The following is a 27,041-nucleotide window of genomic DNA, read 5'->3' as shown; positions in this document are numbered from 1 at the left end:
CCTCTTAACAGAACCTCAGTTCAGACCACAAGACTATATTCAGATCGTACTGACCTTTCATACAGTCTGCTTCCCTCACTCATGTGAATTGCAGATGAGCTTTCCACTGCCTGTGGCTATTCGAAGAAAGTAAGAATGTTATCTTTGTAACGTGAAGAATGCATGAATGGAAGCCTCTTTAATGCAATTATTGGTACAGCGTAACTTTCTAATATACTTTGCTTCAGAGAGGGGGAATTCACACATTCACCATTTGGTAAAAGGGAACCCAAGGTGAGAGACATATGGAGGCTTACTTGGTTATTTCCATTTAAAAAATGCACTTTGCCTGGCTATCCTGCTGATCCACACTGCTCTTAATACTTTGAGTCACAGACCCTGAACAAGCATGCAGATCAGACATTTCTGACAAGATCAGGGGCATGCTTGTTTCAGATATGTGATTCAGACACTACTGTTCAGAAAGATCACAGGACTGCCAGGCAACTGGTATTGTTTAAACAAAAGTACTGTAATTTTATGGACAATGGCCTCAATTCAACAGTGGTTACCAACCTATTTATCTCATGGGAGGTAATTTACCTCCTGTGATATCTCCAAATAGCAATTCTCCAGAAGTATAGAGTGAAATATCAAGCTATGGTTAACACCCCGTGTTGCACACCTGGGGGTAGTGCCACCACCTTATAGGGGAAACTCAGCGGGTCCCCCCTCCGTGCTTGCACTCACCAAAAGAGCATCTTGCTCTATTGCATATCAAACATATGATCCACACTCCTTTGCCAGCCAAGGGGAAGTAGACAGTTTGTCAAGCGTAAATCAGTTTAATAAATAAAAGACATCTCGTAGGCTTACAGTTTGTAGGTTACGGCTCCACCGCGGACAAACAGAGCACTTTTTCAGACCTGTCCACTTTTTCAGACCAGTCCGGGCCGTCCTCCCGGGATTTTGAAATGTCCGGGTGAAGAGAGCCGAACACAGAGCTAGCTGAGCTGCAGAAGAGCCGCTTGAAGAGACAGAGAGCCGAACACAGCCGACTCTTTGGGAGCCGAGCGGCCAAGACTCAGTCCAGTGTTTTCCCCAGAGCCTATCAGCTGGGCGGTAGTGTTGTCTGGATCATGAACGATTCGGATCTTTGATCCGGATCTTTTTTGTGAGTCCAATCATCCGGATCATTACAATGAACGATTCGGTTCACAGTGGATGTCTGGAAGAAACAGGAACTGCAGCTTCTTCTAGAGTGCCTGTGTGTGTTCAGTGTGTGAGTCAGGGGGGACTGGCCAGGGGGAAGGGGGGCAATCTCCCCCCAGGCCGCCTTTCATTCAGTGATTTAGGGCTGGATCAGTGTCTGGTGTATTCAGGTTTGTTGTTGTAAGGCAAAGTGAAACACTTGGCTAGCTGATAAAAGTGCAATTACAGGGCAGGCAAGCTGGTAAATATACACAGCATGATGCAGAGCTTGCCTGGACACATCTGTCTTGTCTCTCCCCATTGTTATAATGACTGCATGAGTGGATAAGGCATTAAAAAAGTTGAAAAGTTTTTGACAGTCCCTAGACTTCAGGAGGGCTGCTTTCTGACTTGTGTGAGAGACTGGCAGGGCCTCCTGTTTTCCTGCACTTCATCACAAACTGACCTATGTTAGCTTAAATTAACCCCCAAGTGTTCAGTTAAATCACTGAGATATCCAGCTTTCAGTATGGGCAAATGAATGGCAAAACGTTCAGTACAGCATGTTTAACTTATCTTTTCTCAGCAGTTACAGTTTTAGGTTGAACAGAAAACATACAGCCATCCAGTTCAGCCAGAATACTTAGGCCCCCTTCACAGTACAAACGCGGACGGCCATGCGTGCGGAACGCAACGCATACGAACGCACGCCATCCACGTTTGTATGCGTTGCGTGGCTGATCCCATCACTGAAAAGTGAATAGGACAGCCGCGCGTTTTTGCAAAAAATGCGTGCAGCATGCGTTCCCGGACAGCACAGGTCCGGAACGCATGCAGTGTAAACATCAGACAGTGCACTCTATGCACTGTCTGATGTCGTGCGCGTCGGCCTCCCGCACGCGTTTCCAAAACTTAATCATTGTGCTTAACTAGCATGGTCTTCTTTGGAATTCTCACCATGATTGTCATTTGTCACCTGCCTATGTGATTTTATTGCATTTTGTGGGGAAATCTTCTGCGAATTTGATTGCATTTTGTGGTCGGCCGGCCCTCCACCACCATGTGGTCTGTCTCACACCATCTGCTTTTTCTTGTGCTTTTCTCCTACAATTCTTCACACTCTGGACTCTTTTCTCAGCCTCCTCTGTTTCTGCCATCAGTTTCTGCAGATTATTTTTCAGCTTTTTCTTCTTCTTCTCAGAAGCCTCCTGTAGTGTCTCCACCTAGTGTCCTTGATGGTCTACGAGCAAAGTGCAGGACACACAGAAACACGAGGCATCCTCAGTGCAGTAATACTCCAGGGTCTTCTTGTGGATGTGGCATTGCCTGGTCTCTGGGGAGACATGTCCAGGCCATACCTTGAATTTCTCTCTACATTCAGGACAGAAATAATCTCCAGACCCCTCCTGTAAATCTAGCACAAGGTCAATACAGACCCGGCAAAAGTTGTGTCCACATTTCAGGGCTACAGGATCTGTATAAATCTCCAGACACTGAGGACACTGCAGATCCTCGCTCAGATCAGCGGACGCCGTTGCTGGTAGGAGGAGAGTGACATGAAAGTGAAAGAAGTTGATTTTCAGTATACTATTTACTTGTGTCAATATTACACGGCAAGGCTGGGCAAAAGTCCAACATTCCTGGATCTGGCAGTCTTCAGACAAGGGATGGATATTTGTTAAGGTGTTGGTTGTTCATAAAGTAGATAAATAAGAGAAAACCGCAGAATGTCAGCCAGTCGTCTGTTCATATTACAGGCCAGGGCTGTTTTGATCCTTCTGGTACCCCGGAACTACACACTTCCCCCACCACATTCCCCTCCCTGGTCAACCTGGAACCTCATTCACATAAAAAAAAATGCTAGCTTAATGTACTCTAGCCCTTGCATGGCCACGGTGGACCTCATGTTCCCTGACAGGCATCTTGATGAAGTCATTTCCCATATATGGGCTTAGCCTGACAGAATCTTTCCTATAAAAGGAGGATTTTGGCAGTCAGTGATGGGTGTGGGACAGGTGCAGACGCTCATCGGGAGACATGTCAATCATGATCAAAGAGGATATTGGCGGGGGATTGTGACATCATCCTCCATTTCCTGTTCCCTTTGCCACAGCTGACCATTCAGCCCTGAGACACTGAAAGAATTCTGAAGGCATCCAGCACTGTAGGCAAAGTAACCTTTTCGAATGGTTTGCGAGTCTCACACAATACAGTTTCGACTGTATGTACAATTGATACAATCTGCAATCTCATTCAGAAATCATGTAAGCTGCCACCACCTCTCATATAAGTGTGAGAGGATGCTAGGCTAAATCTATAGCTAGTCCTGTAGGAAAAAGCCTTATTTCAACAACCTCACTAGATATACCAATATATATTAATAAAACAGTTATGATAACAATCTCTCCAAAAGGCAGGATTCTTTGCAGATAATATTGAGAACAAGCGCTTAGACAAAGAATTTTTAGCCTCTGAAGAAGCAGGTTGCATACCTGCGAAACAGCTGTCAGGCAACCCTCTCCCCCCACTGCTAACCACTCTGTAACCCGGCCACAATAAAGGGATTTTATGCAGCAGTGCCCGCCTCTCTCCTTTCTTCAATTTTTAATCATTTATTTTTTAACAAAATAGTGCATAAAAAGGATACAGAAAAATGACAAAAATGATGTATCAAAAGAAAAGGTTGATACTGTATTGTAAAATATTCGGAAAATAACGTATAAATAATAACTGAATAAAATCTGAGCAGTATGGAATTACCGTATCCTTTTGGAAATTGTAAGTCCAAGAAGATGATGGAAAGTTCTTTGTTAATAGTCCAAAGGTAAACCTGGGTCCAATTGGGCTAGCAGATGGATCTGTGATGGATGGATCAGCTTTGATGGACTAAGGACAGTCTGTCTGTCCCGACCCATTGACTCCCTCTCTCCTAGGGTGGAGATTGTAATGAGAGATGGGCAGAAACTGCCATCTGATACAGTTCCGCCCCTCTCATTAGATAAAGAAATCAGTTTGTAATATGAAGAAATATAATTCCCTGATGATCAGGGCCAGATTTTCGATAAGACATTGTAGGCATGTGCCTACGGGTACCTGATGATAGAAATGCGACTCACTCCCCTCCCCTAGTGCTTCCCTCCCTCCTTCCCTATACAGAGTCCCAAGCAATGCGTAAATGACGGGTTAATAACCCAGCTCTCTGTATACAACAGACAGAACTCCCTTCAGCCAGGGGCATCTATAGCTACCTAATAGCTGGGGGCACCTCAACCTACCTAATATTGAGGGTACGTCTTGTTACCTAATTAGGGGACTCTTGAGCACGTTCCAGTGGCTGCAGCTCTTGAGCACTTTGAGTCGGACAGGAGAAAAGCACTATACAAATGTTAGGATTGTTATTATTATTATTATTAAGCCTAGGGTGCCAGAACATCTGTGCCTATAGGCTCCTGTGATGTAAGTCCGGGCCTGCTGACAGTTCATCCACCAGTGAACATTACAACAAATTCAGACTTATAGTATCATGATCTCTCAAATGTATACATATCAAACACTGGGAAGTTATTATGTTGTACAACAGAGAATTCCGTATCCCTGCAACCGAAGGTGCTATAATGAAGATTGTTGCCTTAACACATTCATGTTGTGTCCAGCAACAATCCAACTCATTTTCACCAGACTGGCATATGTAAAAATTTGAAGAAAGAAAATATAAAGTATTTATTTCTTAGGTGAATTAGAGGACATTTGATTCCTATCTCCCCCTTGACAGGACATGGGAGATTCATTTTTTGAATCTTAGCAATCTCCTTTTTATCTGTCAGGAGAAAGTTATATACAAACCCAAGCCCTGCACTGGCTCCTAAGTTCTTATCAGCTACCATATGATGTATACATGTCCAGATTCTGGTAGAGGGTTTTTCATGGTTATATTGCCCCTCTACAGGGCAAGAAATGAAAAATCTTTCCTGACTCCCTATGGTAAAATTTGGGTGATGGATTTGTGCGAATACCAAATCCATCACACCTCTCCCTTAAGAGTTACAGTGGGGAAGGTCCAACAATGCCCTAACTGGAGCAACCCACTCTTGCTGCTTTGTGGGGTTTTGCCACAGCGAGAAAGAGCATATGAGTTCTGGTGGCGACTTTCTGCCTTTTGCTGGATCGTGGAATCATACTGCTCCAGGATCCAACATAGGAGTATTCTGCTACTACCGCAATGTGATTCATCCACTTAAGGGGATTATGGTCAATGATGCCCATGAAGGACCATTCATAGAAGTATGATTGTGACTTTTGGATGGCCCACACATTCGGCAACCACTCTTTCTCAGTGGTAGTGCATGCTACTTCCCTGGGAAGTAACTTTCGGCTCAGGTATCAGGCATCAGTTTGCACAATAAACCGATGGCTGATATCCGGGGCTTGAAGGATGGGAGCGCTAGCCAGCACCTCCTTCAGGGTCCAAAAAGCTTGTTCACAGTTTGGGGTCCAATGGAAGGTTTGGGGCAGTATTTTACCCCTCTTGTCAGTCACATGGAATAGGAGGGGCACTGCTGCACATGAAAGGGGAGCCAAAATATACTTGGCCTATTTATTATTATTATTATTTAGTATTTATATGGTGCCGATATTTTCAACAACGCTGTCCAGAGTATATTGTCTTTTCATTTAACTGTCCCTCAGAGGGGCTCACAATCTAATCCCTACTATTGTCATAGGTCTATATCTTGTAGTGTATGTATCATAGTCTAGGGCCAATTTAGGTGGAAGCCAATTAACTCACCTGTAAATTTTTGGGACGAGGGAGGAAACAGGAGTGCCCCGGAGGAAACCCATGCAGACATCGGGAGAACATACAAACTCTGTCCGGGATTCAAACTAGAGACCCAGCGCTGCAAGGCGAGAGTTCTAAGCACTACACCACTAGCTTCAAATTCGTAGGGGGGGGGGGCAAAAGGGGGCACAATAGCCGGCTGGTGGGGCCCATTTGTGTGATAAAACTTGATGTTTGTGTGGCGAGCTTTAGATAATTTTTGCCTAACTCAGGTGATAAAATAAAGGCTAACTAGTTCAGCAAAGGTAGGACCAAATTTAAACAGAAATCAGAGGCTTTTGAGCAGAGCAGATTGTCCAAATGATGGTGCTACAGATCACAGACAAATCATTCCAGCCCCCAGCCTGTGTCTCATGACTCTACAAGCAAGGGGAGGGGGAAGAGGCAGGAGGGAGAGAAACAATGTGTGTGTAATTCCTTATCTTAGTAACTAAGTATTGCTGGAGTTTGTAAAATACAAGCTCTGATTTATTGGCTACTTTAAAGGAAAAACAATAAGCTTTTCAGCTTGTAATCCTTCAGTCTCCGTTCCTGTTGACTGACAATGTTATAACATACAATCAGAAGGAGATTGAGAGACTTTTTATTTTTTCATTAGCAAAAAATAAGTGTCATCCAGATACATTAATTACAAGGGATCTTGCATGGATTGTGAGGTATTTATGGCAAATAGATAAGACCCTTGGTTTACTTAATGGCTACATAGACTCAGACTGACATGGAGAGTTGTTTTTTACAGATACTATCCTGTTCACTGTATGCTGCTGGAAACAGTTAACTGTTTGTCAATGAGCGGGGGGGGGGGGCACAGTGATTTACAGGTGGGGCCAGTGTCCCAGCATGCCCCAGTGTAGCGCTGCCCATGCCACCAAGCCTAGGGGCACAGAAAGTATAAATTTGGCCTTCAGTCTAACGTTTATTATTAATCACCATCTAACCCCACCACATGATTCTAAATAAAAACAGGGAACACCAAGAGCCCCAATAGTGTAATTCGTACTGGACAAGGTGGCAATAAGTTCGTATTGCTAGATACTCACAAGTCAGGGTCACCAGCAGGCAACCACTGTAAAGGCATGTGGGGAGATTGTCCTGAACCCACTCAGGATTAAGAAGTCGCTCTCTGTAGACAGGAAGAAAGGGTAGCAACCCTCCACCAAGGGTGGACTCAAAATTGTATACAATGAACAGAGGCGCCAAAAGTATAAGATTGGATTAAATGAGCTTAAAAACCAACTTAAATGGCAAAACTGAAGGAGGAAGTGGTGGTCTTACCTCCCTCAAGCAGACACGACAACGACTGCGATTCAGACAGTCAAACACATTTATTAGGAACTCCAAAAAGAAATGCAACGCGTTTCGCAGGTTCAACCCCGCTTCATCAGGCAATATAGGGAGGAGTATCAAACTGAAAATGCCAGAGATCAAAGTATGAATACACTCATACAATCATAAATGTGTTATTATATAATATTCAATAATAGTGATTTCAATATAATAAATGAAGTTCAAATGCAAAACTATGGATTAACCACCTGGGCGGTATGGACGAGCTCAGCTCGTCCATCACCGCCGGAGGCTGCCGCTCAGGCCCTGCTGGGCCGATTTGCTCCAAATAAAGAGCAGCACACGCAGCCGGCACTTTGCCAGCCGCGTGTGCTGCCCGATCGCCGCCGCTCTGCGGCGATTCGCCGCGAGCAGCGGCGAAAGAGGGTCCCCCCAGCCGCCTGAGCCCTGCGCAGCCGGAACAAAAAGTTCCGGCCAGCGCTAAGGGCTGGATCGGAGGCGTCTGACGTCAGGACGTCGGCTGACGTCCATGACGTCACTCCGCTCGTCGCTATGGCGACGGTGTAAGCAAAACAAGGAAGGCCGCTCATTGCGGCCTTCCTTGTTTATTCTGGGCGCCGGAGGCGATCGGAAGAACGCCTCCGGAGCGCCCTCTAGTGGGCTTTCATGCAGCCAACTTTCAGTTGGCTGCATGAAATAGTTTTTTTTTAATTTAAAAAAAACCCTCCCGCAGCCTCCCTGGCGATCTTATCAGAACGCCAGGGTGGTTAAATATATAAGGTAAGCCCATGATTTAATTAATTACAAAATAAATGTATCTTGGAAAAACACATATACATAGCCCAACATGGCAATGCATGTGGTTCCCTCAATTAACTCAATAAATTGAGTTCAAATGCAAAACTATGGATTTTGTATATTTATTATGTCAATAATAAAACAAATCTCAGAACAAATATATCTCGGAACAACCCATAGCCAAACATGACAATGCAGAGAAAATGCAGCAAATGAGTGATTGTTTTAACTGATCTAATGCAACATCCATGTGCTGCATATGGATTGAAGTAGTAGGTGTTTAGTAATAAATAACAGTGTATTCAGTATCAGGTATTTGTCCTGGATAAGGAGTGACTAAACTAAAGGTAATAAAGGTTTTGCTGGTATCACTCTAAGGATGTGTAAAGCATAATTATACAAACTAGGAGTCAAGATTCCAAAAGATGTAGCAAAGTGACTTACCAATCTGCACAAGGATTCAAGTTAAGCGCCTCTGTAATGAAAGAGCAAGCTATAGCAGCTTAAATAGGTGCTGGGTGAGTGTGGGCCAATCAGGGACTGCCATGTGGACAGTGTGGACAGGCCAGTGATGTAACCAGTGATGTAATGCTGGGCGGGGAAGGGGAAAAAAAAAAGGGAATTGTGTTTGAAAAATTCTTAACTGAGGAATGGTAACCTCAGCGGTAAGCATGACCAGATGTGGTATTATAGTACTAAGGTCGGGGCTTCATTGACTAATGTAGAAATAGACACAACAACAACATTTGCATAGTTCATCCAATAAATATCCAATAAAAATTATATATAAGATAAAAAATATAAAAAGATATAAAATTAATTGATACATATATAAAAATGAATAGTTACCTATATTAGGAAAGAATACCTAAAAAGAAGAAAAATAGGGGGGGGGGGGGGCGGAAGGGGATTTTCGGGGGGAAGGGGGGGTACAAAAAGGGGGAGGAGAGGAGGGGGGAGGGTTTGGGAAATAAGGGAGTTGTTGACTGTCAACAGCTGTTTGGACTGATAATTTAGTATAAAGCCAATTATATGAACAAATTATATACAGTGTATATCATATAACATCATATAAAAATTATAAAAATGTAAATATAAAATAAAGAAAGAATTAAGATAGAGGACTAGTTAAAAAGTCTTAACGGAATGTGGATAGTAATAATTCAATAGAGTTTTTCTAAAACTTCGTTGAGACCCTCAGGAACTGGCATCCTGAGGGTTTGGATCCAGTACATCTCCATTTTTTTCAGTTTGTCATAGGCCACTGGTTCTGTTGCATTAATTTCATCTATTAGGGTGATGGTGAAGGTGCTGGGGTCCCCGTGGTTAATCTGGTGGAAGTGACGTGAAACACTGTGCAGGGGGAATTTGTTAAAAATATTTCTTTTGTGTTGGCCTATTCTGCTACGTGCCTCCTGTGTGGTTCTGCCTACGTACTGGAGACGGCAGGCACAAGAGATCAGATAAATGATGAATTCAGATTGGCAAGATATACGTCTTTTTATACTATATTGTATACCAGTGGTATTGGACATGAAAGTGGAGGTGTTCAGTACAAATGTACATGCTGCGCAACGGGTCTGGCTGCAGGAGCATGAGCCCGGCATCGGTGGATTGGAGACAGGTGTATGGTTAGTTTTATTGCAACGTAATTTGCTGGGAGCTAAAAGGTTACGAAGGTTTGGGGCTCGTCTGTATGTGATGAACTGCCCATCGCTGTGCCGCTGATCTGGTGGTAATATTATATAATATAATAATATTTTCTCATTTAATGATAAATATTACCACCAGATCAGCGGCACGGCGATGGGCAGTTCATTTGCCCCCTCGTATGCAAATCTTACAATGGGTTACATAGAATTACAACTATTCCAGAATGATCATCCTTTTAAAGATAACATACTCTATACATACTCTATAAACGATATATTGATGACCTTTTCTTCATTTGGAAGGGTGACACCACAATCATCCCCTCCTTCATAACATTTCTCAACAGCAATAAAGCCAGCCTCCATTTCACTTCCCAACATCACCCCACCTCCATCGATTTTCTTGACTTAACCATCTTTATAGAACATGACAAAATCAAAACAAAAACCTTTTTTAAAACCGTAGATGCCAATAATTTCATACATTTTAACAGCTTTCATCATCGCCCCTGGACCCAGAATACTCCCTACAATCAGTTTCAACGTATCTTCAGGAATTGCACCGACCCACACGATTACAATATACAATCTGACGTCCTAACTAAGAAATTTTCAGATAGAAAATATCCTAAAAAACGTATTCGCGATGCCAGACACAAAGCCAAAATACCACCCCCCACCACCCAGAACATACCCAGCACCGATGTCCCCAATAACCCCCCACTTAGATTCATAACCAGATATTGCAAAGAACATCAAGGCATAAAATCTATATTACAAAAACGCTGGGAAATTCTCCTCCAGGATCCATACCTTAAACCAATATTACCTACCCGTCCCCTCATCACATACAGACGAGCCCCAAATCTTCGTAACCTTTTAGCTCCCAGCAAACTACGTTGCAATAAAACTAACCATACACCTGTCTCCAATCCACCGATGCCGGGCTCATGGTCCTGCAGCCAGACCCGTTGCGCAGCATGTACATTTGTACTGAACACCTCCACTTTCATGTCCAATACCACTGGTATACAATATAGTATAAAAAAGACGTATATCTTGCCAATCCAAATTCATCATTTATCTGATCTCTTGTGCCTGCCGTCTCCAGTACGTAGGCAGAACCACACAGGAGGCACGTAGCAGAATAGGCCAACACAAAAGAAATATTCTTAACAAATTCCCCCTGCACAGTGTTTCACGTCACTTCCACCAGATTCACCACGGGGACCCCAGCACCTTCACCATCACCCTAATAGATGAAATTAATGCAACAGAACCAGCGGCCTATGACAAACTGAAAAAAATGGAGATGTTCTGGATCCAAACCCTCAGGACGCCAGTTCCTGAGGGTCTCAACGAAGTTTTAGAAAAAATCTATTGAATTATTACTATCCACATTCCGTTAAGATTTTTTAACTAGTCCTCTATCTTAATTCTTTCTATATTTTATATTTACATTTTTATAATTTTTATATGATGTTATATGATATGCACTGTATATAATTTGTTCATATAATTGGCTTTATACTAAATTATCAGTCCAAACAGCTGTTTACAGTCAACAACTCCCTTATTTCACAAACCCTCCCCCCCTCCTCTCCTCCCCCTTTTTGTTTCCCCCCTCCTTCCCCCTGAAAATCCCCTTCCTTCCCCCCCCTCCCCCATTTTTCTTCTTTTTAGGTATTCTTTCCTAATATAGGTAACTATTCATTTTTATATATGTATCAATTAATTTTATATCTTTTTATATTTTTTATCTTTTATATAATTTTTATTGGATATTTATTGGATGAACTATGCAAACGTTGTTGTTGTTGTGTCTATTTCTACATTAGTCAATGAAGCCCCGACCTTAGTACTATAATACCACATCTGGTCATGCTTACCGCTGAGGTTACCATTCCTCAGTTAAGAATTTTTCAAACACAATTCCCTTTTTTTTTCCCCCTTCCCCGCCCAGCATTACATCACTGGTTACATCACTGGCCTGTCCACACTGTCCACATGGCAGTCCCTGATTGGCCCACACTCACCCAGCACCTATTTAAGCTGCTATAGCTTGCTCTTTCATTACAGAGGCACTTAACTTGAATCCTTGTGCAGATTGGTAAGTCACTTTGCTACATCTTTTGGAATCTTGACTCCTAGTTTGTATAATTATGCTTTACACATCCTTAGAGTGATACCAGCAAAACCTTTATTACCTTTAGTTTAGTCACTCCTTATCCAGGACAAATACCTGATACTGAATACACTATTATTTATTACTAAACACCTACTACTTCAATCCATATGCAGCACATGGATGTTGCATTAGATCAGTTAAAACAATTTAGATTTGTTTTATTATTGACATACTAAATATACAAAATCCATAGTTTTGCATTTGAACTAAATTTATTGAGTTAATTGAGGGAACCATATGCATTGCCATGTTGGGCTTGTAAATGTGTTTTTCCAAGATACATTTATTTTGTAATTAATTAAATCATGGGCTTACCTTATATATTTAATCCATAGTTTTGCATTTAAACTCAATTTGTTATATTGAAATCACTATTTTTGAATATTATATAATAACACATTTATGATTGTACGAGTGTTTTCATACTTTGATCTCTGGCATTTTCAGTTTGATACTCCTCCCTATATTGCCTGATGAAGCGTGGTTGAACCTGCGAAACGCGTTGCATTTCTTTTTGGAGTTCCTAATAAATGTGTTTGACTGTCTGAATCGCAGTCGTTGTCGTGTCTGCTTGAGGGAGGTAAGACCACCACTTCCTCCTTCAATTTTGCCATTTAAGTTGGTTTTTAAGCTCATTTAATCTAATCTTATACTTTTGGCGCCTCTGTTCATTGTATACATGATTCTAAATATTACTGCCAGCCCGCTACCAGAAAATCTACCAACCTGCTACTACAATCTACATATCTGTCCACATCCAGCTTACTGCAGTATATGTATTTCTCTACTAAATTGTGCCTATGTGACTCTAAATTTTATTCTGATCCCTTTTAAAACTTTTATTCTTGTAAATTATTCATGGAATGCGTGATTAGGGGCATGTTGGGGAAGGGACTGAAGGTGTGTTTCTAAAGGTGTACCTCTTTTGTATCTCAGAATGTTGGGTTCTGCCACTGCCTAGTCCTTCTCTGGCTAATTCAATGTGTGCATGATGACAGGAAGGGAGAGCTATCTGAAAAATGTTCTCTCTAGTAAAACTGCAGTTATCAAAATAAAAACTGAAGCTACATGACGCATTAAGTTAGATACTTATATTTATTGCAGAGATGTGCAGTGTACAAAAAATCATTGTGCATGGCTAATAAACGCAAATCTACTATTACATGCTTTGAAAAACTGGGAGAGTTAACTAGGGCTTTAACCCTTTCCAGTCCTGTGTTGGATTATGTCCAACACTGGCCTTTTCCAGTATAGGCCCAGTGTCGGACACAGTCCAACATAGGAAAAATGGCTGCCATTAGGGGATGCTGTTGTTGCATAAAATCTGGCACAGGGTCAGCCCCTTTAGATCAAAGTGCCTGACTACCGGTAAGTCTTATACTTTTATCGGCGATAACCACGTCCTCCACCAAATCTAAATACTATGTGAATGCATTTGGGCTCACAGCTAGTGGCATCATTGCCAGATCTAGTCTGGCACGGCGTCACCCTATGTGGATCAAAGTATTGGACAAAGCTCAACATTTTGGTCTTTTTCAGTACCACACTGCACTGCGTAATATTGTTATAACACTATCACGTGTGTAATGGGGTAGAGCTACAGCACGCAAGGTGGCACTGGCCCCTTCTGCCCACTCTAGTGCAAGGAGGTAGAGACCCTCTGGATCCTGGCTGCTGCTGCACTTCAGCCACCGCCCAAGTCCCTCCTGCACATGAGAAAAAAAAGTGTGAGTGCTGAGGGAGATGCGGATGATTGCATAATTGGATCGGAAAGGGTTAATATGGTATATCTTCCAACTTGAAAATATTTCTTCAATTGGCAGTATTTTTCAGGGAATATAGCAACATTCTATTAAGGATGCAAAAACTAAGAAGAATGAAGTGTGGCGAGTGCACTCAATAAATGAAGCCGTGAACCATTTACAAAACAGATGGTGCAACATCCAGAATCAGAAAAGGAAGTCCATTCAATAGCAGCAAGAGAATCAAAGCAATCCAGGAGCAACCCATCACATGTAAAACTTGAACTTTTAATGAACTTCTTTATAAAAGGCATTCAATGGTAACACACGGCTAAAACACAAAAATTGATACTTAGCAGGCCATTGCAGGTAATGGAGGTGCGGAGGTGAAGTCTTCAATGCCTTTTATAAAGAAGTTCATTAAAAGTTCAAGTTTTACATGTGATGGGTTGCTCCTGGATTGCTTTGATTCTCTTGCTGCTATTCTATTAAGGATGTCTGGAATGCTTCATACATACATTATAAATCATGAAAACACATTCTCTAGCACTGCCACTCTGGATTTTAACCTCCCTGGCGTTCTATTAATACCGCCAGGGAGGCTGCGGGAGGGTTTTTTTTAAATTAAAAAAAAACTATTTCATGCAGCCAACTGAAAGTTGGCTGCATGAAAGCCCACTAGAGGGCGCTCCGGATCCGCACTTTCGATCGCCTCCGGCGATCAAAAGTAACAAGGAAGGCCGCAATGAGCGGCCTTCCTTGTTTCGCTTTCCTCGTCGCCATGGCGACGAGCGGAGTGACGTCATGGACGTCAGCCGACGTCCTGACGTCTGCCGCCTCCGATCCAGCCCTTAGCGCTGGCCGGAACTGTTTGTTCCGGCTGCGCTGGGCTCGGGCGGCTGGGGGGACCCTCTTTCGCCGCTGCTCGCGGCGGATCGCCGCAGAGCGGCGGCGATCAGGCAGCACACGCGGCTGGCAAAGTGCCGGCTGCGTGTGCTGCTTTTTATTTGATAGAAATCGGCCCAGCGGGGCCTGAGGAATCCTCCTGCGCAGGTTACCCCGAGCTGAGCTCAGGATAACCGGCAAGGGGGTTAAACCCATCAGCTGTTAGCTAAGCAAGGTATCCCCACCACTGTAAAGCAAATACTAAACCTCGTTTGACAAGAGAGATATCTTGCCTTATTCCCTGATAGTTGCATAATGATTCTGTGGAATTCAGGGAAATTGGGAGATGATGGACAAATTATACTAGATGTCATCAGGACATTCCATCCAAATTCCATTTTTGCAGTAAATGGAAAGTATTAATAGAGACTGATATACAGATATATGGTACAATAATTTGTTTTTGTTGCTGATGTACAATACAAATCACTTGAAAACTATATGCATGTTTAAGATAAAAACATTGAACTGTTATGTTGCTGCTCATTCTTTCTGGATTCAGTTCTGTCAACCCTAAAATAAAGGGACCACTACCACAAAAAAATGTAAAATGTAATATATACATGAACACAAACTTATAAGAAGTACATTTCTCCCATAGTAAAATGCAATACAAATTGTTTTCCTCCCATGTTACTGGCGCAGTAGACAGTCAAAATCTGACAAGTTTTGAACTAGTCCATCCCCTCATGAGAGATTCTCAGTGTATTTCCTTTATTCTTTACAAAAGCACTCACTGGAAAAGATCTATACCTAGACGTCGGCCAACCTATTCACTCATTTGCACTCTATTTTGGCGGTTGGCCTGAGCACCTGCCATTCAGTTAGTGCTTTCTAAAATAAAGAAAACCCTGAGAATCCCCCATATAGAGATTAGCTTGCAGCTAAGAATTTCTACTTTTTAAGGAGGAAATCTGCACAAAACAGTAACAAACAGGATTTTTTTTTTAAATCACACTGTACTCTACCTTGCTGCACTATTTGACGGTCTACAAATAGAGATGGCCCAGCCTTGGAGAACTCATGGAGAAGCACATGATCAGTTTGATCAGCTGATAGATTTATAAGCCTCTGATTTGCCGGTCATGATCATGTGTTAAACCAGGAAGTCATCTCAGCAAATCAGAGGCTTACAAATCTATCAGCTGATCAAACTGATCATGTGCTTCTCCATGAGTTCTCCAAGGCTGGGCCATCTCTATCTACAAAGTGTTTATCAGACTGACCAAACCCCCCCAGCTTCTTTTTTTCAAGCGCTGGTAATTAGGAGCTGATGGCTCCACCGTTGCGCACAGTCAGCTATGCCAGGAAATGGTGTACAGAGAAAATGCTTGAATATCTGTCGTTTTTATTTTAATTAGAAGTCTCTCAGGATGCTATTTTACATTTTTGTTTTAAGTTTTCATAACTCCTTTTCCCATTTACACAGAACACTGTACAGTATAATTAAACTGTGTATAGTTTGATTTATCTTCCCCTCCACTCTTGCACACCTGCAAAACATGAATCTTTCAGTACTATTTATGGAGCGTAATGCATACCTTATTCCTGCTGATCTTCTAACCACCAGGTAGGCATCTACTGCATAGCAGAAAAGCCACCAGAAGCTTGCGCCATAAAACAGCTGAATCCACATCTGCATGATAAATAGAGACACTATTTTACCAAAATAACATATTTTCGTGTATGCGCAATACATCAATAATGCTTTCTATAATCTTTTTTCCATATATCCAAGTCAAATTGCAATAACCTATTAGAAACTGTTTACATTAAAGGACAATTGAACTAAGAGGTGTATGGAGGCTGCCCTATTTATTTCCTTTTAAGCAATACCAGTTGCCTGGCTATCCTGCTGATCCTCTGCCTCTAATACTTTTAGCCATAGACCCTGAACAAGCATGCACAGGTTGTTTCTGCATAGCCAGCCTTTGACCTGAGCGACTGGAGCGGTCGCTCAGGGTGCCGGCTTCCAAGGGGGCACCTATAGCTGGCTACATATACTGAGGGCACCTACACCTGACTTCCTATACTGGGGGCACCTATAGTTGACTACCTATACTGAGGGAGGGCACCAACACATGGCTACTTTTACTGGAAGCACCTACGCCTGGCTACCTATGGGGGGAGACCTACAACTGACTTCTTTTACTGAGGGGACCTATGCTTGGGTACCTATATTGAAGGCACCTACACATGAAATCCTATACCGGGGGCACCTATTCCTGGCTACCTACCTATACTGAGTCTGGGGGGGGGGGGGGCGCACTGCGGCTATAACGCATGGTGCAAATTGTTGTTGCTGTGCTATCATTCCAGATTGGGGGGGGGGGGGCTAACTGCCCCACTGATTGTTTTTATTACTATTCCTGAAAGGTTTTAGTCTCTATTTTAAAGTGTATCAAGGATAATGCATTCTTTCCATCTATTTTGTGGTTATTAATAGTATTTTTTCTATTATACATATGTGATGTGTCAAGGAGATCTAAGCATTTGGCGTGATGTGTCACAACTTCAAAAAAAAGGGAACTCAGGAGAAAAGGTGAATTGCATATGGGCGTGTGTATGCACACGAGAAAGGCCTGTCCTGTGTTTCTGACATTACTGTCAGATCTGACAAGATTAGCTGCATGCTTGTTTCTGGTGTTATTCAGACACTACTGCAGCCAAATAGATCAGCTGGGCTGCCAGGCAACTGGTATTGCTTAAAAGGAAATAAATATGGCAGGCTCCACATACCTCTCACTACAATTGTCTAAAATGCTGAAAATGATTATTCTCAGTTCAGTGGAAATCAGTGCATGAGTGTTGTCTCTTCTTCTGCCTCTCCAGGGGCCTAATGGATGAAAGGCCCATAAATGTTCTGTACGCAAGAAGCAAATTTACTGGAACTACCACCAGGGTACCCAGGGCAATGCATGAGTAGCGTTACCCTGGTAACGTGTGCTGGTAAAATTGCTGTGCACTCTCTACGCACATCAAATTTACTGGCTTTTCATGCATCAGGACCCAAAATACTTGCTTGTTTTTTGATACCTCCTTTCAGCAGACAGAGCACAGAACCCCTTTCTAGATTTTTCTCAGTTTTAGATGCATATACACGTTTGACAGATGTTGTGGGATCAGGACTTGATCCCCTTGGGCCACATCACTAGGTCAGGCTGTATAGCAGACTATCTGCTCTGTTGCTGCGTGGAGGGGAGGCGGGAGGATGACGGAGGGCAGATGTGCGGCACATGCATGACATCACGCAGCAGGCAGGAGAGCAGTGGGGACAATGATATTGGTGAGCGATCGGCATCGTTGGTGGTGTTTAGATCCACTGGGCGGATTACTTACAGGTATGGGGTCAGGGGCTGCCTTACATGCACCTGATTATTGGCTGAGGCTGACATTATCGGCCGCATCGGCCGACTTAAGTCAGGCATCAGGTGTGTGTATTGGCCTTTACTTTGCTACTTATCTGCTGTACCTGTGATAAATAACCTAACCAAATTTACACATGCACAAATGACTGTTATCCGCAGGAATCGGAGTTTGATCCCACAGACCACAGTTCATGTCTAGGTGCTGTACAGAAGCATCTCCAGGCTAGCGGCTCATTTAGTTGGTGGTGTTTAGATCCACTGGGCGGATTACTTACAGGTATGGGGTCAGGGGCTGCCTTACATGCACCTGATTATTGGCTGAGGCTGACATTATCGGCCGCATCGGCCGACTTAAGTCAGGCATCAGGTGTGTGTATTGGCCTTTACTTTGCTACTTATCTGCTGTACCTGTGATAAATAACCTAACCAAATTTACACATGCACAAATGACTGTTATCCACAGGAATCGGAGTTTGATCCCACAGACCACAGTTCATGTCTAGGTGCTGTACAGAAGCATCTCCAGGCTAGCGGCTCATTTAGTTGGTTACGGAGTGGGGAGGAGGGATGACGCATGGTGCTGGGGAAGCACTCTGAGAACTGAGTACTCTCTAAGCCTGCCCAAGGAGGGCCCAAAGACTTATTTAAGACTTGCAGGTCAAATAACTTTAACGGGGAGACAGGGCTGGAAGTGGGACAAGGAGAGAAGGCCGAGAAGCATCTATGAGATCCAAAGCCTTCTCTCTTAATAAGTATCTATCTTTTTTTCAGGGTCGCTTCAGCGTCACTTTAAGCATGCAGCCACCAATATGAAAGTAAATAAAATCTGCCGTACTTGTCTCTCTATCAACAATCCCAAATCAATAAATGGTGTATACATACCGCACTTCCTACACAAACAGCAACCGGTAGGACATTTGTAGTGTTCATTACAGATATATTGCCAATAAACGATGGAGAAGATATCCATACCACTGATCGAAGCACAATACCTGGAACAGAATTACATATTGAGTTAAAATTAATCTTTGGTGAGATAGTAGACATTTATGTTGCATTCATGTACAATCCTTTGAAATGTATGCATATAAAAAACTGTATACTGTATTAGAATTAAACTTTAATAAGCCTTCAACAGGTGGCAAACCTGTTTCACACCAAGAGCGCATTTCTGTGATTTTCCAATCACTATAGTTTTGAAAAGCACTTGGTTAACATAATCATATGGGCTATTTCACAATGTAGTGATTTTTTAAAGAAAAAAAATAATCACCAAAGCGATGCATGTAGCATCCCTGCAGCGATTCTGTAGAAAATATAGAAATGCAAAAGCCCTGTGAAATTTGCTTAGAAATCGTGTGCCATAAATTATTATAAAATTGCTTCAAAATTGCTAAACACAAAGTGTTCTTTGACATGAAACAGCCCTGAAGGCTGTTTTTCATTTTCAGCATTTTGTGATTTGATTCCAATCTCTTGTGAATCCAATCACTTGAGGATCTCAAAATGATCTAAATAATAAGTGATCTACTGTATTTCCCCGCCTGGACCCTCTACACATGAACATGACCTTTGACTTATGTCTAAAGGTACGCATGCACAATCAATATCACCAATAGGGATTGGGACTCTATCCCTTGGGTAACAGTTCATGGGCGAGATCTGTATAAATATGGTGCTAGGCTATAGCCAAGTAAAGCATATTGTTGCTATAAAAGTTGGAGGAGGGATGATGGTGCAGCACAGGCAGTGAGGGTAAGCAGGGATTGATGACCTCGCCCAACAATATCCAGCACCCCAGATCTCTTGCCAGGGCATTGAGGCAGCTGTAAACATGCTATAATCTAGTGTGTGTATGGAGCTTAAGTCTAACCTCCACCATTTAACTCTTTCAGTACCAGCAGTCTCTGCCCCCTTAAGGACCAGAGACCACTGGTACCATAAACCAGCGCATAACGGCGAATTACCACACATACCTGCTGTCCACGCCACACACCCTCCGTCTCAGGCCACCCACTCTGCCGTCTCTATGACGGCAGTGCTCTGTGAGATGGTCAGGAGCCGCTTTCATTGGCTTCTGGTCTTGTGCTTAATGTAAGCCAATGGGAGTTGCTTACATTGATGACAGGGTCAGGAGCCAATTAATTCGGCTCCTGACCAGCTCACAGAGCTCTACTGTCATACCGAAAGCAGGCCAAGTCAGCTGAGACGGGCAGTGAGCGACGCAATTGGTGGAGGAGAAGAGAGGGTCGGCGGTGAGATGAAATCTATGCCCTGGCAGGAATAACAGCATCAAAACAGGGCGTAGGTTTAAATCACCGCCATCCACAAGCGGTTAAACAATGACTAATCCTATCATATATCCCGATAAAGCATTAACTCTAGTCTCACCTGATAGTACTTTTCTATAACCAATAAGGCCCTTTTCACACTCGGAATCGCAAAACGCAATCACAATCGCCTAGCCATTACTATTGTGATTTTGCATTAAGTTGTTCAGCAATCTTGCCACGATTGCGTTTTGCAATTCTTATTCCAGTGAATGAGAATCGTAATGCATTTGCCCAAAAATGCTGCACGCAGCATGTTTACGATCTCTAGAAATCGCAATTGCGCAGCAGTCGCCTCTGTGTGAGTAATCCCATAGGCTTACATGTGCTGCAGCACTTTGCTGATCGCTGGAGATCAAAACACCAGCTAAAAGCGCCTGAGTGTGAATGGGGCCTAAACCTAACTTAACCATAACCTACACCTAATACTAGATGCTTGTTGCCTGAGGTAGTCAAACTAGAGCATCTCTATTGTGAATCTAGTGTGTGCACAACTGTCCCCATGTGTTCTCTCACTTCAGTTGCCCCTTTCAGGTGCATACACACATCCAATTTTTATTGGCCTATCACTGACCAATTGTAATACTTCCATATATTATGGGGACCAACCATATTGAACAATAATAATCAGATTGTGTAGTTAGGCTCTCATACTACATGGAGGTGGTAAAATTGGCCAATTGTTGGCCAACCAAAATTGGATGTGTACCAGTGCTGCAATGCCCCACGATTGGCTTGCTTCTCCATTTCATGCAGTGGCAGTCGGTCAATGCAAGGTTACAGCTGGTTGAAGCTGGTAATAGGCTTTGTACAAGGGAGATAAAGGAAACTCTGGGTAGAGTTTATGGAGCCACAGTTTACTAATACAAAGTAAAGCAGCACTAAAAAATGTGGGAGTTTCTAGTGCATTCTATTTTAGCTGCCCAGTAGTGCAAATAAATTTGCTTTGGTAAAAAAGTAGCCATCTCTACTGGCAACATACTGTAGCTTACACACAGGGGCGTAGCAATAGGGGTTGCAGAGGTAGCGGCCGCATCGGGGCCCTTGGGCCAGAGGGGCCCCGAAGGGCCCTCCCTCAACTACAGTATTAGCTCTCTATTGGTCCTGCGCTCATAATAATCACTTCTATAGATACTATGAATAGTGGTAATCATTAACAAACTGTTCCCCACCCCCTTCTTGCACCTCTGACACTGTAGTTTCCATTGGCAGGTTTTGGTGCGCCGTAGCAATTGTTATGTATAGATTGCTGGGGGGGCCCCATTGTAAAACTTGCATTGGGGCCCAAAGCTCCTTAGCTACGCCACTGCTTACACAAGGTCCGCAAACTCCAGGATTGAAAAAGTCAAAAGAAGCTTTATTAGGTAGATTACAGGTGCAGTATTAGGTTGGCTGACATGTTTCAGGCTGTGCGTCCTTACTCATAGCCTGGCTACATACTGACAACATACTTTTCAAGCTGATTTTCAGCAATTGTAAACCTCCATTTTGCCCTGGAAGGAGCCGTCCCCTACCCCTTCCTCCCAGATATCCTAAAATGTTAAAATCTGCACAATGTGTACTTGTAGTACACCGTAAGAAAGAGGCATATGGAGGCTGTCATATGTATTTCCTTCTCCGGGGCCCACCAGCAGCCTCTACAGGCATGCTTCCGTCCCAGAGTGCGCCCATGTCATCAAGATAATAATGCACCTGTGAAGTACTACTGCGCAGGTGCAGTACGCTCCTAATGAGGTGGCTGTGTTCGCCTGCGCATGCGAGAAGACGCTGCAGAGGCTGCTGGCAGGACCCGGAGAAGACTGGAGCTGTGGTGTAGGACACATGTGACTTCTAGGAGCTGGAAGAAGCCCCAGGTAAGTAAACACACATTTATTTACCTAGTATGTCTTTTAAGCACTTGCCAATGGGTGTGGCCGCCGCGGCAGCCCCAGAACCACCTAGCGCCGATCAGTGTAAGGTCCTGCAGGCCTGTTTTGCAGAAGATTGCGCGCGCTGATGCGCATGCATCTCCGCTGAAGCCTATGACAGCCAATCACAGTGATTGGCTGGCGGGGGGAAGGCGGGTTTAAAAAAAAAAATAAGGAGATTTATTAGGAAAATAATAAAATAAATATTTGTAAAAAATAAACACTGGGGAGCGATCAGACCCCACCAACAGAAAGCTCTGTTGGTGGGGAGAAAAGGAGGGGGGGGGGGGGGGGGGGAGTCACTCATGTGCCAAGTCGTGCGGCCCTGCAGCTAGGCCTTAAAAAGACTCTGTAGCCTCCTGAAAATTATCCTTTTTTTAACCAGCCTTGTTAAGCATTAATGTATTAGCTGAACTGCCTCTATTCCGCGGCAAAACAAGGCTTTAATCACCCCCAAAAGCCCAGGGCAAATTTCGGGGCTCCTTCCTGTTAGAGACAGAGCTTTCAGCTGCAGCTCTGCCTCCATTCACATCTATCTCCCACGGATCTCCGCCTCCTCCCGCCCCTCTCAGTCTTCGTTCACTGAGAGGAGCGGGGAGGAGGCAGAGATCTGCGAGAGATAGATGCGATTGGAGGCAGAGCTACAGCTGAAAGCTTTGCCTCCCCGGGCAGAAAAATCCATGGCCAAGAAAGTCGTGGATTTTAGCCCCGGTGTTTGGGGGTGAATAGGGCTCGTTTTGCCACTGGATAGCGGCGGTTCAGCTAATACATTAGTACTTAACAAGACTGGCTAATAAAAAGGGTAATTTTTAGAGGCTTTAGAATCTCTTCAAAGCTGCAGTAGCCAATTTAGCAAAAAATGGCCTGGTCTTAGGGGGGGGGGGGGGGGGTGTAACACTGCGGTCCTCAAGTGGTTAACCATCCTGATCTGATTGACCAACCAACCTGCAAGGCAAATATAGTTGTTAATAAGGCTGGTAGAAAGGGGGGGGGGGGGGGTAATTAACCTGTTTTAGTATAAAAAAAATAAACTTACTAGATTTCTTTTTTTTACCCAAGCTCCCTCATTTTACACATGGAGTATTGTTTTTATTATTATTATTATTATTTAGTATTTACGGTATATAGTGCCATCATCTTCCTAAGCGCTGTACAAAGAATATTGTTTTGCCACCTAACTGTCCCTCAGGGGGGCTCACAATCTAATCCCCACTATAGTTATGTCTGTATCTGTATCATGTAGTGTATGTATCGCAGTCTAGGGCCAATTTAGGGGGAAGCCAATTAAATATGTCAGCTTCAGGGCCGGTTCTATACTTTTTGCAGTCTGAGGCAAACTTGTAAAGATACCGCCCCCCCCAATAGGTAGTATAATTGCCCCCAGTATAGGTAACATGGAGGGGGTAGCAGGCAAGAAAGAAGGGAAGCGGGCATAGTGACGGGAAGGGGGGTTGGACCCCCCATCTGCTCTCCCCCTCCAGCTATTACCGCAGTGTATAGGTAGGCAGTCGGCGGGGAAGGGATGACTCATCTTCTTCCATGTTCCAGCGTGCCACCTCTTGTCGCTTCCTGCAATGCTGTCCACTGTATAGTACAGAGGTGGAACACGGAAGGAGGTGAATTATCGCTTCCCCGCTGGCTGCCTACTACACTGCAGTAATAGCTGGAGGGGGAGAGCGGATGGGAGGACCCAGGTGAGTGGGGGTTTGACCCCCTCCCCCCCCATTCCTGCCACCCCCTCCAGCTCAGCGGCCACCCCACCCACGGCTAGGCGGGCACCGCTCCCTCTCCCACTTCTGCCGCCAGAGGAACCCGCCTCATGGGCAGCTCGGGGCTGTCAGCTTCCATATCTCTCTCACTTCATGTGTGCTTTAGGGCTCGTTTCCACTACTGTGAAAACAGGTTAAATCCGCAGAGTTTCCCCGCAAGCAACTCTGCCAAAGGGGATAATGCTGCCGCTATCCGAAATGCTTGCCTTAGCGATTCAGCCCACATGCCAGCATTTTTTTGTGCGGGAGGCAGCAAATCCTGTAGCCATGCATTTGTCTGCGTAGAACAAGAAGTGTGGCTAGTGGAAATAGGCCCTAAACCATCCTGATCTGATTGGCCAATCAACCTGCTAGGCCAATGTCGGGGTTAATAAGCCTGGTGGAAGGAAAGGGGTGTGGGATAATTAACATGTTTCAATTAAAAAAAATATAAAATTAAAACGTATTTTCTTTTTCTTCCCCAAGTTCACTCTATTTACAAATGGAGTGTTATTTTTATTATTATTTAGTATTAATATAGTGCCGACATCTTCCTCAGTGCTGTACAGAGTATACTGTCTTGTCACTTAACTGTCCCTCCAGAGCTGCAAGGCGAGTGTGCTAACCACTACGCCAACATGCTGCCTATGGAGTATTTGCATGCAGCTCAGAAATTCAATTCTGCAGGCATCACCTCACATACCTGCCACTCATTCTTAGGCCTTTTTTCCACAAACACCCGAAGGCAGTGAATTCACCACCTGTCAGCTGCTCCCATCCACCGCCCATGCTTGCTAGTGCTTAGCACAGGTGGTGGGCAGGCGGCCCCCATGTACCTGCATCTTAGCACAGCGGTTGCCGTTTTTTGCCGCCTGGTAATCCTGCCACATGTCAAAAGTTAGATGCAGTGTGTTACCAAATGCTGCCTTATGGCTGCATGCAATTGCAATCGAATGGCGCTTGTGTGCATGCCTGGAAAAGAGGCCTAATGGTAAATAAACTGACTGCTGACTGACCGCCAAGGCAGGGTGATGCATGCCAGTAACGAACAAGCAAATATACATGTGGCTGCATGATTCCCTATGTATTTCAGTGGAGATGAGCGTGGTTCTTTAAAAGAAAGGGAGCCATAGGAGTCTGCAGCTCTCTGCACAGCGACCACCTACCAGCATGCAGTCGCATTGCACCCACTGGTCATGGACATAGGATGAAATAATCTGCTGTGTGTGATCCTTGAAGTAAATCAGGCCTAGTGTTGTGATGGTTACTTGAGCAGGAATGACAGGGACGTGAATACAGTTAAATCCGCAGTTGCAGAAAATGCTTCATTAAACTGACAGCTGTTTTTATCTGGTTGCATTTTTTCAGGTTTTCCCGCAACTATGAATGATGCAACAAAACATATATGGTCAATATAATAAAACCCTTTTGGTTAATTAAAATTATATAGGAATACAGGTAGTCCCCAGTTAACGAACAATTGGGACTGTAGGTACGTTCTTAACCTGAATCTGTTCTTTGCAGGAATATAACTTTGTTGTGTTGTATTAAGACTTCATCCTAATATTAATTACTGAATCTGTGAGAGCCTAAGAGCTTTAAATCCTATGGGAGAAAAGCGCTATACAAATGTTATTATTATTAAGTCAGAACACTGTGCCATCTCAGTCCCCTGTACCTCCTCTGTTCCCCCCTGTGCCTCCAGTGTCCCCCTCTGTGTCACCTGCTTATACAAGTTTAAAAGTCATTTTTTCTTTGAATTTGGTAAAATCGATTTTCTCAAAAAGTCACAGAATCCATGCTGTTCGTATCGGCAGGTTGTTCGTAAGTCGGGCGTATATAAGCCTGGGAACTATCTGTACTACAATTGAAGTGTGTGTGTGTGTGTGTGTGTGTGCGTGCGTGCGTGCGTGCGTGCGTGTGTGTAAATTGTATGTTAATAAATTGCTCAAAGAGAGTAAATGGAAGCAACATTAGTCTACAGTCTGATGCAAATATAAAAACTGGACTCAAATGTTAATAGAAACAAAATATGGATTGCCTTACCTAAACAGCCAAGCAGGTCACAGATTATGACTAAGAGCAGAATCTTTGATGAGGAAGGTTTGGGCAAGGCTGATCTCCCTTGTTTCCTGTAGCCGTGTTTTGTTTTAGGCAGCAGCTGTACAATAGTTAGCAAGAGGCTAAACAGACCACTACCAATGCACAAAGAGCCAAATATCTGAGGCTGATAATCCAGCACAAGTTGTGTGGCAGGATCCCTGTTGGGACAGCAGAAAGTCTCCAGCCGTGGGGAAGCCATGGCTGTGCTAGACTCAGGGAAACAGAGTAACTAATGAAATTTACTCAGATTTGTAAGCTTTGTCCTCCAGTGCTGTTCATCACGAGTGTTCTTGGATCATGTGCCTTCCAATCCCTGCAGCTATGTCTCGGCCCTCATTCAAGAAAATCTCAGGAGGCTTTGCCAGCATGGACATAGTGGTCATACATTTGACATCTTAAACAATGTAATTTCCAAAAAAGTCAGTCCCACGGTGTAGCAGTGTGCTAATCACCTACTGATGTAACATGTATGTTTTACAGATATTCATTACAGAGCACTATAACCCATCACCATGGTATTTTGCAGTCAACAGATAAAATTACCGTCCTTTCCAGTTTTTCTGCTTTTCTGTCTGGGCTTGTAAGGACCAGCACTTTAACCTCTGATAACATGTATGTTACAGCGTGTTAAAGCCATCTCTAAACAAAGGGGGAAAAAACCAACAAACCTTACAATTCACCAGAGATCTTTATGGCAGTTTTTTTTACAGGGGCTGCTTCCCTGTAGTTATGCCCCTGTGGGTGTAGTTCTCTATTCTGCGCGTTGTTTTATGATTATTCTTAAAGAAAGTCTGAAGCCTACACACACATTCCAAATTGTTATGCAAATTATATTTGTCTCTGATTTTCTTAAATAGTTGATGCAAGTGGCAGTCAGCATCATTTTTGAGTAATCAACCAACATAGTATAATTTGAATGTAATTGAATAAACCTCCTAATGATAACGGAATGTTTTAAAAAATAAA

General features: G+C 43.5%; 1 protein-coding gene across 2 annotated transcripts in view; it reads right to left on the bottom strand.

Annotated features, from left to right (window-relative positions):
• The window catches only part of GPR143 (G protein-coupled receptor 143), a 70,774-nt gene extending 44,441 nt beyond the window's left edge, over window positions 1-26,333 (bottom strand). For both annotated transcript variants that reach the window (XM_068269902.1, XM_068269904.1), the window contains exons 1-3: window positions 26,019-26,333; window positions 18,870-18,979; window positions 16,161-16,255 (exon numbers count right to left, since the gene is read on the bottom strand). In XM_068269902.1, the coding sequence (XP_068126003.1) occupies window positions 16,161-16,255; window positions 18,870-18,979; window positions 26,019-26,274 (461 nt within the window). In that variant the 5' untranslated portion in view covers window positions 26,275-26,333. The remainder of the gene's footprint in view (window positions 1-16,160; window positions 16,256-18,869; window positions 18,980-26,018) is intronic.
• Between the last annotated feature and the right edge of the window lie 708 nt (window positions 26,334-27,041).

This window comes from Hyperolius riggenbachi, chromosome 2 (genome assembly GCF_040937935.1).
Source record: "Hyperolius riggenbachi isolate aHypRig1 chromosome 2, aHypRig1.pri, whole genome shotgun sequence".
Lineage (NCBI taxonomy): Eukaryota > Metazoa > Chordata > Amphibia > Anura > Hyperoliidae > Hyperolius > Hyperolius riggenbachi.
Note: the sequence above shows the minus strand (reverse complement) of the source record. Positions and strands in the feature narration are given on the sequence as shown.